Source organism: Caretta caretta, chromosome 3 (assembly GCF_965140235.1).
Source record: "Caretta caretta isolate rCarCar2 chromosome 3, rCarCar1.hap1, whole genome shotgun sequence".
Classification (NCBI taxonomy): Eukaryota; Metazoa; Chordata; order Testudines; family Cheloniidae; genus Caretta; species Caretta caretta.
Genome location: NC_134208.1, coordinates 101,020,214 through 101,035,203, shown reverse-complemented (window position 1 = coordinate 101,035,203; position 14,990 = coordinate 101,020,214). Strand labels below are relative to the sequence as shown.

The window sequence follows — 14,990 nt, the reverse complement described above, 5'->3', positions numbered from 1 at the left end:
TACAAGAGCTGCACAAAACTTGGCACTTCCGGTGGGGGTGGGGTTATGGGATGGCACTTGTCTGTGGGCAGGTAGGAGGCAGTTACGGAGCTGTGCTTGTATGTTGGAGGCATTTAAAGGCAGTGTCTTTGGGGGGGGGGGTGACAGAATTATAGTGTAGAGCCAGACATATCTTTATCTATGGCTCCTCAGCCCCCCTTTTGGGGTCCCTGGCTGGCCAGCAGGATGGGCTGCTGACTGAGACTCCCTCTAGTCTGCACCTGCCAGCCAATCAGCACCCTCCTTGCCCTCAGCTCCTCGCTTTCAATGAGAGGCCCAGAGGGAGCGGGAGATGGAGCAGCTGAGGCAAAAGAACACTGAGCGGCCAGGTAGGGACAGAGACAGCGACAGCCAGGATCAGCCACCGGCCTCGCAGCAGTGAAGACAGGTACGGAGGTACAGAGGTCACGAGGTACGGCGTGAGCAGGACCAGAGTGCGGGACAGTGCTGCTCTCTATGGTACGTGGGGGCTAGAGGAGAATTACAGACCACAGCACTGTGTGGGGGCAGAGCTGTGTGTACAGGGGGATACGAGAGTGGTGCTCCGTACGAGGAAGGGTTATTGAGGTGTGTGGAGGGGGCTGGGCTTACAGGATGGTGTATGATCTGTGGAGGGAGAAAGGCAGCGTTACTGGGTGGGCCTTCTTCAGGGGAAGGTGAGAAGGGAGACAGGTGGGGTCAAGGCGTGTAATGAGCTGTGGGGGTGGGGGGCGAGGGGAAGGGGAGGAGGAATGGGCAGGGATACAGATTACAGCTCAGTAGCTGTGTGGCAGGGTCCAGCCCTGATGAGAATCTGAGCTGAGGGAGTGCTGAGCAGCTGGTAGGGGAAGGAGAAAGAGGCGGGTTAGGAAGATAAACCCCCAGCCTGAGAAGAGCTGCCTGGCCTACATGTGAGGTGGGTGGGTAGGAAGAGAACTGAGATCTGGGAGAAGGGTCATGCTGTGGGGGTGAGGGCAGGAAGGGGGGTTATGGACCATTGCTGTGGGGCGGAGTGGTGCTCTGCCATGTGTGGGACTAGTGTGATCACCTGGGGTGGTGTGTTGTGAATTCGTATGGAGGGCAGGCTTCCAGGGTGGTGCTGGGTTTGTAGGTAGCGGGTGTGGGGTGGCACTGTGTGAATGTGCCCATGGAGGTGGGTCTGTGTGCATAAAATGGGCATTTCCATGAGCACTCATGTATGCCCATACACACAGTTGTGGAGTGTGGCTGTACATCCGAGCAGGCAGTTAGGTGCTGACTCTACTAGCCTTTAATTTCTACAGAGTAGTGTCCATAGCCCACTGCAGTCATGACAGGATACGAGATCCATTCCTCATCATTATTCATACTAACTAGGGATACTTGGGGCCTACTAAAGCCAAACTCTCAGCCCAACCATCCAACTCATTTTGTGGTTCAACCCACCTCCCCGCTCATTACCTCTTAAAGAAAGAGGATTTGCATGCAGCAGGAGTGTGGGTAAAGAGGACTGATGCAAGCAGCAGAAGGCTGTTGGAAAAGGGGCAGGTGGCCCAGAGAGGGAGAGGAGTGAAGTAGATCAGGTAGTGGCTGGGAGGTGGGTAAAATGGACAAGTGATCGGGGTCAGTTGTTATTGGGGAAAGGACTTATAAGATGTGCCAACAAAAATGTCCATCTTCACCAGCAGCACAGCTCCTGGAACTGGCTAGAATGAGCACCACTGCTTCACTGAACACCCATTGTCTCCCATCACCACTGCCTGGGCCTGAACAAGAGGAGGAGCAAGAGCAACCTCAGATATACATGTGTGTGTTGTGGTATGCAGGGCTGCTGGGGATCACTTATTATGACACAGGAGACTGCTCAGTCTACTTCATGCCCGACATGCCTGATAACGAAAACCTCAAGCTGCTGCAGAAAGTGATTGATGAAGTCCTTCCCCGATGCATAGTGACGAGTGCCAAGCAGGATCACAACATTGCCAAATTCCTGACCAATATGGGTGCTGCTACGGGGGACGTGGACAAACCAGAAATCGTCCTCTTTCCCAATATGGACTTTGGCCTGGAAGTGAGCAAACAGCGGATCTTATCTCGGCAATTCCCTTTCATTCCCTCTCATATGACTGCAACAGAGAAAATCCTCTATTTGTCCTCCATCATTCCCTTTGAGAGCCCACTCATGGTTCGAGCACTAGGTGGGCTGTTGAAGTTTCTTGACAGGAGGCGGATCGGAGTTGAACTGGAAGATAGCACAATCGGGGTTCCCATCTTGGCCTTTAAAAAGTTTGTGCTCATGGATATTGTGAATATGGACCAAGATACTTTTTGTGTCCTACAGATATTTAAAAGTGAGGTGCATCCTTCTGTTTACAAGCTGTCCAGTGGGCTGAAAGAAGGACTCAGTTTGTATGGGATTTTGAACCGCTGCAGGTGCAAGTGGGGAGAGAAACTGATGAGGTTGTGGCTCATGCGGCCCACCCGGAACCTTACAGAGCTGAACAAACGGCTGGATGTTATTCAGTTCTTCTTGCTGGCTCAGAACCATGAAACAGTCCTGACTCTTCAAGACTGCCTTAAGAATATAAAAAATGTACCTCAGATTTTGAGAAGAATGAATCTTTCACATACAAAGGTCAGTGACTGGCAGGCACTTTACAAGACAGTTTATAGTGCAGTGTGTCTCAGAGATACATGCCGTTCCCTGCCTAGCAGCATCGAGCTCTTCCAGACCATCTCACAGGTCTTCACCGATGATCTGCACTATATTGCCAGTCTCATCAGCAAAGTGGTAGATTTTGAAGGCAGCATCTCAGAAAACCGCTTCACTGTCAGACCCAATGTGGACTCCACCATTGATGAAAAGAAACGAAAGCTGATGGGTCTCTCAGACTTCCTCACAGAGGTGGCACGGAAGGAATTGGAGACCCTGGACAATCGGATTCCTTCCTGTTGTGTCATCTATATTCCCTTGATTGGATTCCTGCTTTCCATTCCACGGCTGCCCACAATGGTGGACAAGAGTGACTTTGAGATTGAAGGCCTGGACTTCATGTTCTTGTCAGAGGATAAACTGCATTATAGAAGTGCTAGGACAAAGGAACTAGACAGCATTCTGGGTGACCTGCACTGTGAGATCAGAGACCAGGAAACACTTATCATGCACCAGATGCAGACAAAGATCTTGGAGAAGTCGGCAGTGCTTAACAATGTGATTGAGTACACAGCACACCTAGATGTGCTGCTAGCTCTGGCAGTGATGGCTCGAGAGAATAGCTACAGCCGTCCGTGCTTTACCCACCGCCATGGCATCCACATCAAGGATGGCAGGCATCCACTCATGGAGCTATGTGCAAAGACTTTTGTGCCCAATCCTGTGGACAGCGGTGAGGCTAATGGGCGAATAAAGATCCTTACAGGGCCCAACTCATCTGGGAAGAGTGTATACTTAAAAATGGTGGGCCTTATAACATTCATGGCCCTAATCGGCAGCTATGTCCCTGCTGCAGAGGCTGAGATTGGGGCAGTTGATGGGATTTACACCAGGATTCACAGCAGGGAATCAGTATCTGTGGGACTCTCCACTTTCATGATTGATCTCAACCAGGTTGCCAAAGCAGTGAACAACGCCACTGACAGGTCCTTGGTACTTATTGATGAGTTTGGCAAAGGGACCAACACAGTGGATGGCCTCTCCCTTCTGGTCGCTGTGCTGAGGCACTGGCTCAAGCAGGGAACCCAGTGCCCACAGGTCTTTGTCTCCACTAATTTTCACAGCTTGGTGCAGCTGAAGCTCCTTCCTGACACCCCTCTTGTGCAGTACCTGACAATGGAGACCCACCAAGATGGAGATGAGTTAATATTCTTCTATCAGCTCAAGGAGGGGGTGTCCACTGTTAGCCATGCTGCCAATATTGCTGCGTTGGCTGGGGTGCCACCCAAAGTGATTGCACGAGGAGTGGAGGTATCAGAGCTTATCCGAAATGGAAAACCTATTAGACGTATTGATCATCCATCCAAAGGGAGCCAGCTAGAGAGATGCAAGTCTCTGGTGGAAAAGTTCCTTTGCCTAGACCTTGATGACCCCCATGTGGACTTAGAGAAGTTCATGAGTCAGGAAGTGCTGCCCTCTGCAGCCTCCATTCTGTAACCATGTAACTCTAGAAACAATAAGCTATAAGCCTCCCTTGCTGTCAAACAGCAAACATTTTGACGAGAGGGAGCTTAAAATTTCCCTATAATTTCATATTAACGGGAATAATATCCCTCCTTCAATGAATTTTCTTCAACTCCAAATATGAAATGCAATCCAACATACAGAAACAACCACCCAATATCCAGCTGAAAAACACCATGGATGAGGGATATATGTTCTCCGGGGGAGATGAAATAACTTCTGCAATGATCAATAATTTCTCTGACCAGTGCTCCCACACCATATTTAAATTTTAAAACATTATTATAAAAGTTCTGTTTCCTTTTTCCTGTTTCAAACAATTGTTGTGGCTACCTATCTGTCTGAGATGTAATCTTTTTATCTAGTAGTAGCAAAGCAGGAGGCCTGGAGGTCAGGGACCTTGGTTTCTCTTCCACCTGTGTGAACGTGGGGTAAAGTCTTAACCTCTTTGTACCTGTTTACTCATTTGTAAAAAGAGTACATAATAATCTAACTACTTCAAAGCACATATTGAGGCTTAAAGGTTTATAAAGTGCTTTAAGAGTGGCAGATGAAAGGTGCTATAGAAGTACAACGTAGTCATTGCGTACAAGATCATAGTTTGGGACCTCGTTATGATACATCCTTCCTCAGCTGGTAGTACTGTGAGGGTAAAGTGCTCAGTCCCTGATGCAAGAGAGTGTGTTGCATCACACTATAGTGACTCTTCTAGTCACTTTCGTATCAGCATCAAGAGATTGCACAGAAATGTGTGTCCTATTCTCCTGAGTCAGAAAAAACATTTTGTCATTGTGCAGGGAATTGAGAATGAGGATAATAGAGGGGGAAATGGGGAAATGTCATGGGCTATAAGACATTTCTTACACCACTAACCGTCTTGCCCAGAAAAATGGCACTCACAATGGGGATTGCTGATGCAGTGGTTTAACAACCTTATAGTGTATACTTCTGGGAAAGTCCACATTCTAACTCTGCTTATTATTGGTCACCAGTAGAAATTTAATTGTGGTTTCACCCTGATTGCTGCTGGTTGTTTGTCCACATAATAAAGCAATCACATAATTTATCTTAATGGACAGTCTCTGCTCAGGAAAAGCTAGGAGCTGTCATAAATGGAATGTTGCAGGGCAGAATCAGCGTGCATTGGCAGAACCATGTGAGGATGCACTTTGGTCTGTTGAAACAAGAACTGCTCTCTCCCCTTAGGTTCTATATTATAAGAATACAAACTTGTTATTATTTTGACTCCACTTACTTTTAGAAACATACAGACAGCAAGGGAATTGAAGAATGTATTGAGAATTTAAGACAGAGATTAGCATTTTAAATTTTTTCCAAATTTTAAATGAAAATTTGAGGATGGGAAAATTGCACTGGGAAGAAGGGATAGCTAGTCTTTTGCTTCCCCACTTCCCCTCTCCTTGTCCATATAATCAATGAAAGGATCTTTAGTGAATACGATGTTTGACGAATGATGTAATAACAAACATTCATAGCACCAAGCAGCAGCAGCAGAGCATACAGGCGGATAAGGGAAGCAGAAGTAGGACTCAGTGTGCTGACTTTTCTTGTGATGTGATAACTTGACCAGCGGCCACATCCAAACAAAACAGCAGGGCATCTGACAGCTAAGACTGATTGCCAAAACTATGCTATTACTTCTCACAGTACAGCTAGCAGAAGATGTAGACAGTGGTACTATATTTTCTTTATGCTGGACTTGCTTGAGGATGGTGGTTTAAAGGAGCTAAATATGCTAATTTTATTTAAAATGAAGAAAGGTTTGCATGGGTCAGCCACTAACAAAAAAATTAGTTATAACTTCATAACTTTCAATGCTAAATATCTTCTAATCTGTTTAGTGTGTGTAGTTGAAAATGGCAAGTAAAATTAATTTGAGTCATATCAATAGGATTTTGATTGAGACAGAACTTCGATTTTGTTGCAGTGTAGTGATTTTTCCTTTAATGCGTTATGTGGTGTGCTATCAGACTACATAATATACAACTACAGTTTCAAATAAACAAAACATACAATTGTGACAAATTAACAGGAAACGACAACAGGGATAAATTATAGCAACATACAGTTAGTATTGTTTTCAATAGAATTATAATGTACTGTCTTCAAAACAATGTGCACCAACTATGCAATTAACTTGTCATCACTGCAGTTAAATCATAGACTTGTTTACCTAGGGGCCTAAGACACCACTGCACTGCACCCTGTACAGTCACTTGTATTAGTGCAAATTGAGTCTAAAATACTCCCAATCTGATTGCATTCACTTTGCAAATGGTGTCAGTGACTATGCAAGCTGTAGAGCAACAGTGAATCAGGCCTTGTACCTTCACTTTTAAAATAGTCTTGCCTGTGGTTTGTAATTACAAGATTTTGTTTTACTCACTAGGGACCTAATTAAGCAGAAATGATCAGAGAAATTCAGCATAGTCAGGCAGTACAATTTAAGGATTCAATTTCATAATAATATTTGCAGTTCTTTAGCCTCTTGCATCGAAGGCGCTCGAATCACCTTACAGCATTTATCAATGAAGCCTCATGGTAAATAAGTAATAGATTGAGTCAGTCTCAACCTCTCAATACTTCATTTCACCAAAGTCACACAGCAAGTTAGTGGTAGAGCTGGGAATAGGAGTATGGTCTCTAACCACAAAACGAACTCACTTCTTTCATTATATACTGTAGTGTGTCCAGCACTGTACAATGCATAGAAGATATGGTACCTGCCCCATGGATTTTATTGTTGAAGGCCCCATTCCTGGAAAGACTTACACACATGCATAAAGTTATGCATATGCTCAAGTATTTCCAGGATCAGGACCTAAATTGTTTCATGTTATTCCCTTCTACAGGGGCTCCTAGTCCTACGTAGGAATGGAGAGCGTGGTATCAGCATTTGGGGGAACATTTCAATTAACTCATTCATCCCCAAAATTGTCCCACTGGACCTAGAAGGCCAAGTTTGATTAAATGTCTTCCACTTTCATCAGTTGTGGTAAACTATGTTCTTTCTCTCACCTGAGAAACTGGGGGATGGGAGGGGAGGGGAATTCCAGAGAGATTTTCTCTCATCCGATTAACTCAATGTAAATGTAGCAGCTAACGTTGTTATCCTTCATTAGCTTCTATCCCATTAAATAAAAGAAGTCTGACCTTTTACTTTTCTCTAGCTTTAAATGTCTTAAGGGTAATCTCTTGAAGAGACTTACTTTTCATACCTCTGTAGAGTTACAGAACCTTCATTTTGAACGCAGTAATTTCTTTTATTAAACATTTTACAGCCTTGGAAAAGTAACTTGTCACAATTTTTGTTCCTTAGGAATATCTATCTTTCCCCTGAAGCTCTAGGTATCTTTGCAATAGATAGAGAAATGGAATGTTTTATCAGTTTTCTCAAAATGTAATGTTTATAGATTTAGTGAGATCATTAATCCTCTGAAGGGTTGGGTTAACGGATTGCTTCTTTAAGACAGAAAACCCCAAAATGTTAATGACTTGTGTCCTGAATGTTTATAACTATCCATCTGGTGGTTTGTATTTTAAATTATTTTTGATCTATCAGCTGTTACTTTACAATGTTATATATATGCTCTTCCTACCATAATCTTTATTCGTTTTTCTCTGTTACTTGTAATACTGTTGTTGCATGATCTAAAAATTCATTTAAACCGTTGTTAAAATGTGTTATCTTTACCTTTTTATGCTTTGTTTATTCACTATACTAAGAGGAAACGTGCACAAAGAACTGATTAAACAATAGGAAATAAAGAATGATAGTAAATGCTGCTTCTTAAGATGGAGAGAGCTTTGACAAGGAAATACTCCATTTAATAGTGTTTACTGTTATTTAATATCAATCTCCCATGGTATTTTTCTACGGCATATCACTTAATAGCTAAGCCACTAGCATATTTATTATTCAGTGTTCTGCAGAAGTAATATGAATTAGGATGACAATAATTTGATTCTGTTATTAACAACTGCGGGGACCAACACATTAGAGTACAGGGCAGCACGATGGAACATGAAATGTACTGCAGATAAATGTAAAATAATGCACATTGGGAAAACAGTAAATATCTCATACACCCAATGGCCTCTGACATTAAAATAAATAACAAAATTAGAAATAACTGTGTATGGTCAATGAAGATCTCTACACAGTTGTGTCACTTTTACAATAGTAAGTGCTATGCCATGTCAGCCAGAACTTGTGCCCTGAAGTCTTTAGTTCCTTCCTTGATTTCCTACCTTTTATGTTTGTTATGCCCTTAAAGTACTGTGGTGTATCTTTAAAGTTTTATTCAAGAAAGAATGTTTTACAATCCAAGATTTTACTCAATCCAACCATATAATTTTCTACTTAAGCACTGTTGATACCTGGTAGTGGTACTCTCAGTGTTGTTTGTAAACATTTTCCCTGTAATGTTAATCAAAATAAAACACTTTGTTGAAAATGTACACGTAACAGGCTACTGTTAACAGCTCCCTTTTTTCCCCATGCAATGTTTTGACAAATACGCTAGTTCCAACTTTACTTTTGAACGTCACAGAAGCGGTTGATAAGAAATTCACATAAAACGATACACGGGGCAGAAAAAAGTGGTTGCATAGAAATATAGCTCAGTTTAAACTGATGTAGCACAATAACGGAACAGGAGTGGAATGAAAGCTTGGATCAAATAGTTATTGTGGGTCACATTTTTGTGCGCATGATTGCTTTGCTGTTTTTCTCTTTCTTACCATTGTTACACTTTGCCTTTATTGATGTACTATTAACAATAACGATTCGTAGCGCTTATGTAATCAAAGAAGCTAGTGTGGAGTTTTGTGCGCATGAGGCAAGTAATAGTTAACTATAAAAGTGTAGTTAAAAGGATGTGTCGTATCTCTTTCCTTGCTTCTCCTGGCATTCAGCACAGCATACGCAGTAGAAAGAGAGAGGTCACCATTTACATACTGTGCATAATCCAGATATGGATTATGATCTTTATTTGTTTAGAAACTGGTCTTTTCTGCCGCACAGTGTCAACAGAAAACAATCCAAACAAATCAATGTTTCAACTGCACACAAGAAGCATAAGTCTTTCTCAGTACATTACGTGTACCCCATGATACATAATAACCCTGTAAATTTAAATAATTTTATCCCTTGTCTCTATTTTCCAAAAAATGGAAGACAAACATGGTAACGTTTTTGTTTATATAGCACCCAGCACACACAATATGTGTCCTCTCCATAAAAGTTTTCAAGAGCTTAAATAAAGTAGTATGGTTCAATGACCAAGTGAAACAAAGTCATTCTGCCCAATCTACTATAAAACAAACTCAGGTTAAAGCTTCCACTTTTTTCACATGGTAAACAAGAGATGGGAAAAAGAAAAACAACATGTTTATCTTAAAGATAAAACTGGGGGCTTACCCCATGATATAACAAAGTATTTAAGCATGTCCTTTAAGTTTTTTGATTAATCAGGACCTCAATGGGTGAACCATACAAACAAACTGTGGTCTAAAGGGGAAAGTTGTACCTGAAAAATTCCACACCTTTATATTGTTTCACATGTATATTACTATAATTGAATTGCTTGGAATCTCCTTTATTTTTGCTAGACAGAGCATCTGTTGCTGAAGTTGGCACCCTGATGTTGCAATGCTTAACATACCTCCAGTCCCACATAAAATGTAACTGACTTTCCAGATGTCTCCTCACACAGCTCCGTCTATTATAAGCTAAACTTCAGACAGGCAGTAATTGTTTTACCAGGTTTAGAAGACAATTGTAACTATAATGAAAACTCCTGACTTTTCTTATCAAGACCACCTCAAAAGATGGGACAAATACTGCTAAAATTTTTACATGAAATCAGCAAATAACAGTGAGTAAATTTTGGAATTAGTAAAGTTTTTTCAAATACATGTATTCTAAGCACATTTACTACAAAGTATTTTTTTTATAAAATCAATTGACCTAAACAGCTCATATTGTTTCTCTCAATACTGCAGTGAAGCAATTGTTTCCCCAGCTCAGCAAAGGGAAAAAAAAATGTAACACTTGGTTCAGTATAACTGAATGAGTTCTAAAAACTGAGTTAAACTCAAATAAAACAAATATTTATTACTTAGCACTTTCAAAATATCCTAGAGGAAATCCTGGCTCAGTTGAAGTCAATAGGAGTTTTGTCATTGACTTCAGTGAGTTCAAGATTTCATTCCAGGTTTACTGAAATAGTTGCTCCCCCCCACCCCCCCGCCCTTTTCTTTTGTAAGCTTCAGAGACGATGAAGTGTGTAAGTGTGGGGGAGAAGAAGTTAGTTCAAAAGTACAAAAAGAATTGAAGAATTTGATCTGTTGAACTACCTCGATTTCAGAGTATTGGATAATAATACTATATAGATTAATAAATAACTTGCAATGAACAAATTAATAGCTCATTTACACTACCAAAAGCTGAGATAAAGAGCAAATATTTTGGAGAGATCTCCTCTGCACCTGTTCACATCAGCATACATAATTAAACATTTTTAGCAAAGAATATGGAGTTAAAATATCTTGCCCTTATGGCTGATCCTCAATTACTGTGCTTTGGTTCATGCAGAAAGTTGCTTGCCTTTTTTGTTTTCCCATTAGAATGGAAAGTGGAATGCCACTGGGAAAGGATAATGCAGTTGCAAGAAAAACAGGAGGACCTCCCCCACTCCTCCATAGAAGGCAGCCTGAAAGATTATATGATCTATAAACTCGTATTCTTAAAAATGCTTTTCATTCCAGAGTCAGTAGTCCTACATGCTGGACAGTTAATTTCCGTATAATTCAAAAATCTTTATTTAAGGTACACTGGAACAATACTCCAGACAATAATTGTAATCTTTAGATTCTTTTGCAAGAAAAAATAGACCATAACTGTTAATATATCGAGACTATCAAGAGTAATATTTTGTGGTACAACTTAGACAAAACATTTTACATATTAACTTTTTTCATAAAAGACTAATATTTTAAAGTCTTACCAGTCAACCTGGTTACAAAGAAGTAGAACTTTGACTGCTCTAAAATATGGCTAAAGTAAAACTGAAGTGCTTAACATTTGTTCTCTAAAATAAACTTTTTAGATGGCTGCCGTTGTGCTGCATCAAATTTGAGCTTACCTGCTTACGTAGCTCTGGTGATTTTGACAGCTTCATGAAGGTCAAGTGAGGTTTACAAGCTCTGTTTTCTCCTGCCAAGATGCCTTTTTCTTGAAATATCTTCTTCATGGTCTCTGAAGAATGAAAAATGCAGAGGCCCTAAGATATCAAATACTGTGGATGCTTAAAAATGTGCTTTCAACTGTAATACGAGTCACATCCATCCCAAGTGAAAAGTGAAGATAATCAATAAGAAGGGAAAAGCAGCTTTCTAGTTTCCTTCAAAGTTGCATGTTATATCTGAACAGATCAATCTGATAATTGCAGCTGATCTGAGACACAAGTTACTTCATTTAAAAAGAAATAATTGGCAATCTATTAAAACCAATCAATATCCAGTCTAAAATCTGTTCCTCCTACCACAATAGTACCTTTATATTTAAATTGTTCAGGGATTGCAATGAGTGAAGCAATTGCAAATGACAAAAGAAGAGTTATGGATAATGGGATTCACTAGACAAAGAAAAGCTACTCTGTGTCAAATTTTATGCTCCTTACTTGAATGAAACTCCCATTTCAGGCCAAGGGAATTTTGCTTAATAATCACCAAATTCGGCCTAATTGTGAAGGGCAAAGATTGAGAACAGGTCAAATGTGATGTTCTTCACCAGTGCTCCACAGCTAGTTAAAAATAAACAAAAAGCAAACGTCTATCTGTTGCCTTTCTGACGCCTGTGTAAAGTGGAATGTGCAGTTCAACTGACTGAGAAGACTGGAACTTTTCTTTTTCATGTGGCTATTTGCCTACATCCAAGGCTAGGCAAAGCTTCTATATTGACCTCTCTTACTCCCTCCCAGCCCATCTACCTAGAACAATATAAATGTTCAGCTTACTGGAAATTAAATCACCACAACTACAATCGAGACTAATGAAATCTATCATAGTGATCTTGGACCCCATTAGACCAGATACTATCTAGAATTAGCCAGCTTAAACACTACATAGGATGTATGCAACTGTGCTTATTAGGGCATGTCTATACTGGAACATTCAGGAAAGTTAAGGTGAACTAAACATGTGAAATCAATGTGCATAAATTAAAGAATGTTAATCTCCCATGTGGATGCTCTCACTTAAGAGTAGAGTAGTCTTAATCCTCCTTGGTCAGAAGTGGGTTTTTTTAAATACTCTCTGAAATTATACCTTAGAAAATTAAAACTAAAACTTGCTTCCTGTCTATTCTGTTTTTATAAATATACTAAACAGGTTAAAGTATGAGTATTAAGTTACAGCAAGTTAAGGTCACCTTACCCCTGAATGAGAGCATCCACACATGGAGTAGGTGGGGGAGGAGAGGTTTGGGGTTAAATGAGCTTTAATATATGTTCCTTTAATTGATTTGCCTTAACTTTCCTGAGTATTTGTGTCTGTAGACAAGCGCTTGGTGTTTTCAATGGGACGACTCACAGTATGTAAAGTTAAGCATGTGCCTAAGCCTTCGTAGAATCAGGATCTAAAGGGGCACTGCAAAAGTTTTGACCTTAAAATTGGTCTAATTTAAAGCTGTGGTTACAGTATGTTGTAGAGAAAATCCTCTGGATTTGACAAGGCATAACTTCACATTATCTTTCATATCCTTTAAGTGACTATTTCCCCCAAGTGCACTCTGCAAAAATACATGATCTTAGCTAACTAAAACTAAAACCTAGCCCATTCATAACATTAGTTAGGAAACAAATTTTATTTAGGTTTCTAAGGTATAATTACAGTGTATTTTTAAAAGAAACTTAAATTATGAAAGATACCATCTTACTGTTTTTAAATCCAGAGGATTTTTCTCTACCATATTTATTTTTTTAATTTTTTCAGTTTACTAAAAGAACATCTACCTGTAAGTAGTTGTCACTTGGCCATATATTTAAAATATAGGTCCTGATCCTGCAGTCACTTAGGCACACATTTCACGATATGCCAATTTGAATTCAACAAGACTATTCAAGTACTGAGTTATGCACATGCTTAAGTGTTTGTAGTATAGGGCCCATATGCAATAACAAATCCTTACCAAAATGTGTTCACTTATTGCATGTTTCTGCGTGCCCACACACAGGGGTCTGTTTTGGGGTTACTTTTGAGTGGTTTCAGCTTTTTAAAACAAAAATAAACTACAGTGATAGCATTTATTTAAAGAATACGTAGGGGTCAATTCTATACTTGTTTCTGTGGCCACCAAGAGTTCTGATAGTGGAACTAGTAAGAGGGAGTGAACAGGATTGGCTGGGGGGGGTGCACCCCCTACCTTGTGTGCAGATGAATTCTAGAGTAGTTTCCTGCACACCAAGGCAGTAAGGATAGGAAGGGCATGGTGGACTGGAAGATTTGCTCCCATGTAGAACCTCCCATACCTGCAGAGGGGACACATCAGGATTCTGTGACCTGTCCTATTAAATCGTCAAGGCTGTAACACTGGTTGAAGAGTGGCTCTGTGGAGAGGATTCACAGTTTATGGAGAGGAATCACTCTTCATTTTCTCATCAGTGCCCAATCTGGCTATTCTGGCAAGAAACAGGATTGAAGGTTTTCTCCATAGAGAATAACATTTTATAACAGAAAAGAGAGAATATGCTGTGCGCATTCTAAACATGATGGTGGCTTATTTACTTTCAAGACTAAAACCCCACAAATCTCTGTAGACTGGAATTTGCTCCCACTGAAGTCAATGGCAAAACTCTCATTAATTTCAATGGGAGGCAGGATCCAGCCCTCTTTTTGTAGTATCCAAAAGTAACTAACAAACCCCAGAAGTTCTACTGGCATCAGTAGAAATTTATTTATTTTATTTTTTCTTTGAAAAATTGCTCTTCTTTTTTTGACCAGCTCTAAACTCAAGGAGCCCCACTATATCCAATATGAAGGTGAGGTTGGATGGAAGGAAAATGGACTCCTAAATCAGTTGATTTTCACCATTACCTATCCTAGTAATGCATATGCAGATGCATTCAGTAGCATATTTTTAATGTTTCGTAGCATGAATTAATACTCCTGGGTTCTATTCCCAGCTCTGCCACCAACCTGCTACATGATGTTGGGCAAGTCACTGCTCCTCTCTATGCTTCTGTCTCCCCTCCTATTCTTTGTCTTCTCTATTTTGACTTTAAGCTCTTAAAGGCAGGGACTGTCTCTCTGTCCACGTGTACATTACCTAACCCAAAGGGCACTGCTCTTGGTTTGGGAGTCCACATACTACCATAAATAAAATAATAAATGCTAAAATGATATAAGCTGCCTTTCCTTTTCTCCACCTTCAAGACCCACTGGGCTTCATGCAATAAGGGGCTCCCCTTGAAGCGCCTCACTATTCTTGGGGAGAAATAAGCTTAGATCACGAGAAACTTCCTCCCCACTGAGAACGTCTGCTTGTCCTTTTGGAAGGTACTTTGAGATCCACTGATGAGAGTGCTATATAAGAGCTTGGTATTATATTACTGTATAAAATATTGTTTCTCTTCTCTGCCAAGGGAGAGTCCAGACAAAATACATGTGGTGGTGGACAGTGTAAATACTTATTCATTTTAGCTGCAGCCCGGAATCAGATATTTAACACAGAGTAGCAAATATTCAATAGGCTGAATTCTACATAAACACACCAAAGCAAAAATTGACCCCA

At 40.6% G+C, this 14,990-nt stretch overlaps 2 protein-coding genes across 4 annotated transcripts in view; one reads left to right on the top strand and one right to left on the bottom strand.

The window, feature by feature from the left end:
• AKAP7 (A-kinase anchoring protein 7) overlaps positions 1-14,990 on the bottom strand; it is a 140,364-nt gene that overhangs the window by 62,449 nt on the left and 62,925 nt on the right. For all 3 annotated transcript variants that reach the window (XM_075126748.1, XM_048844570.2, XM_075126747.1), the window contains exon 6: positions 11,344-11,456. In XM_075126748.1, the coding sequence (XP_074982849.1) occupies positions 11,344-11,456 (113 nt within the window). The remainder of the gene's footprint in view (positions 1-11,343; positions 11,457-14,990) is intronic.
• On the top strand, positions 1,709-4,147 carry MSH5 (mutS homolog 5). The gene has a single exon (XM_048844568.1). The coding sequence runs from the start codon at positions 1,709-1,711 to the stop codon at positions 4,145-4,147; it is 2,439 nt and encodes an 812-aa protein (XP_048700525.1).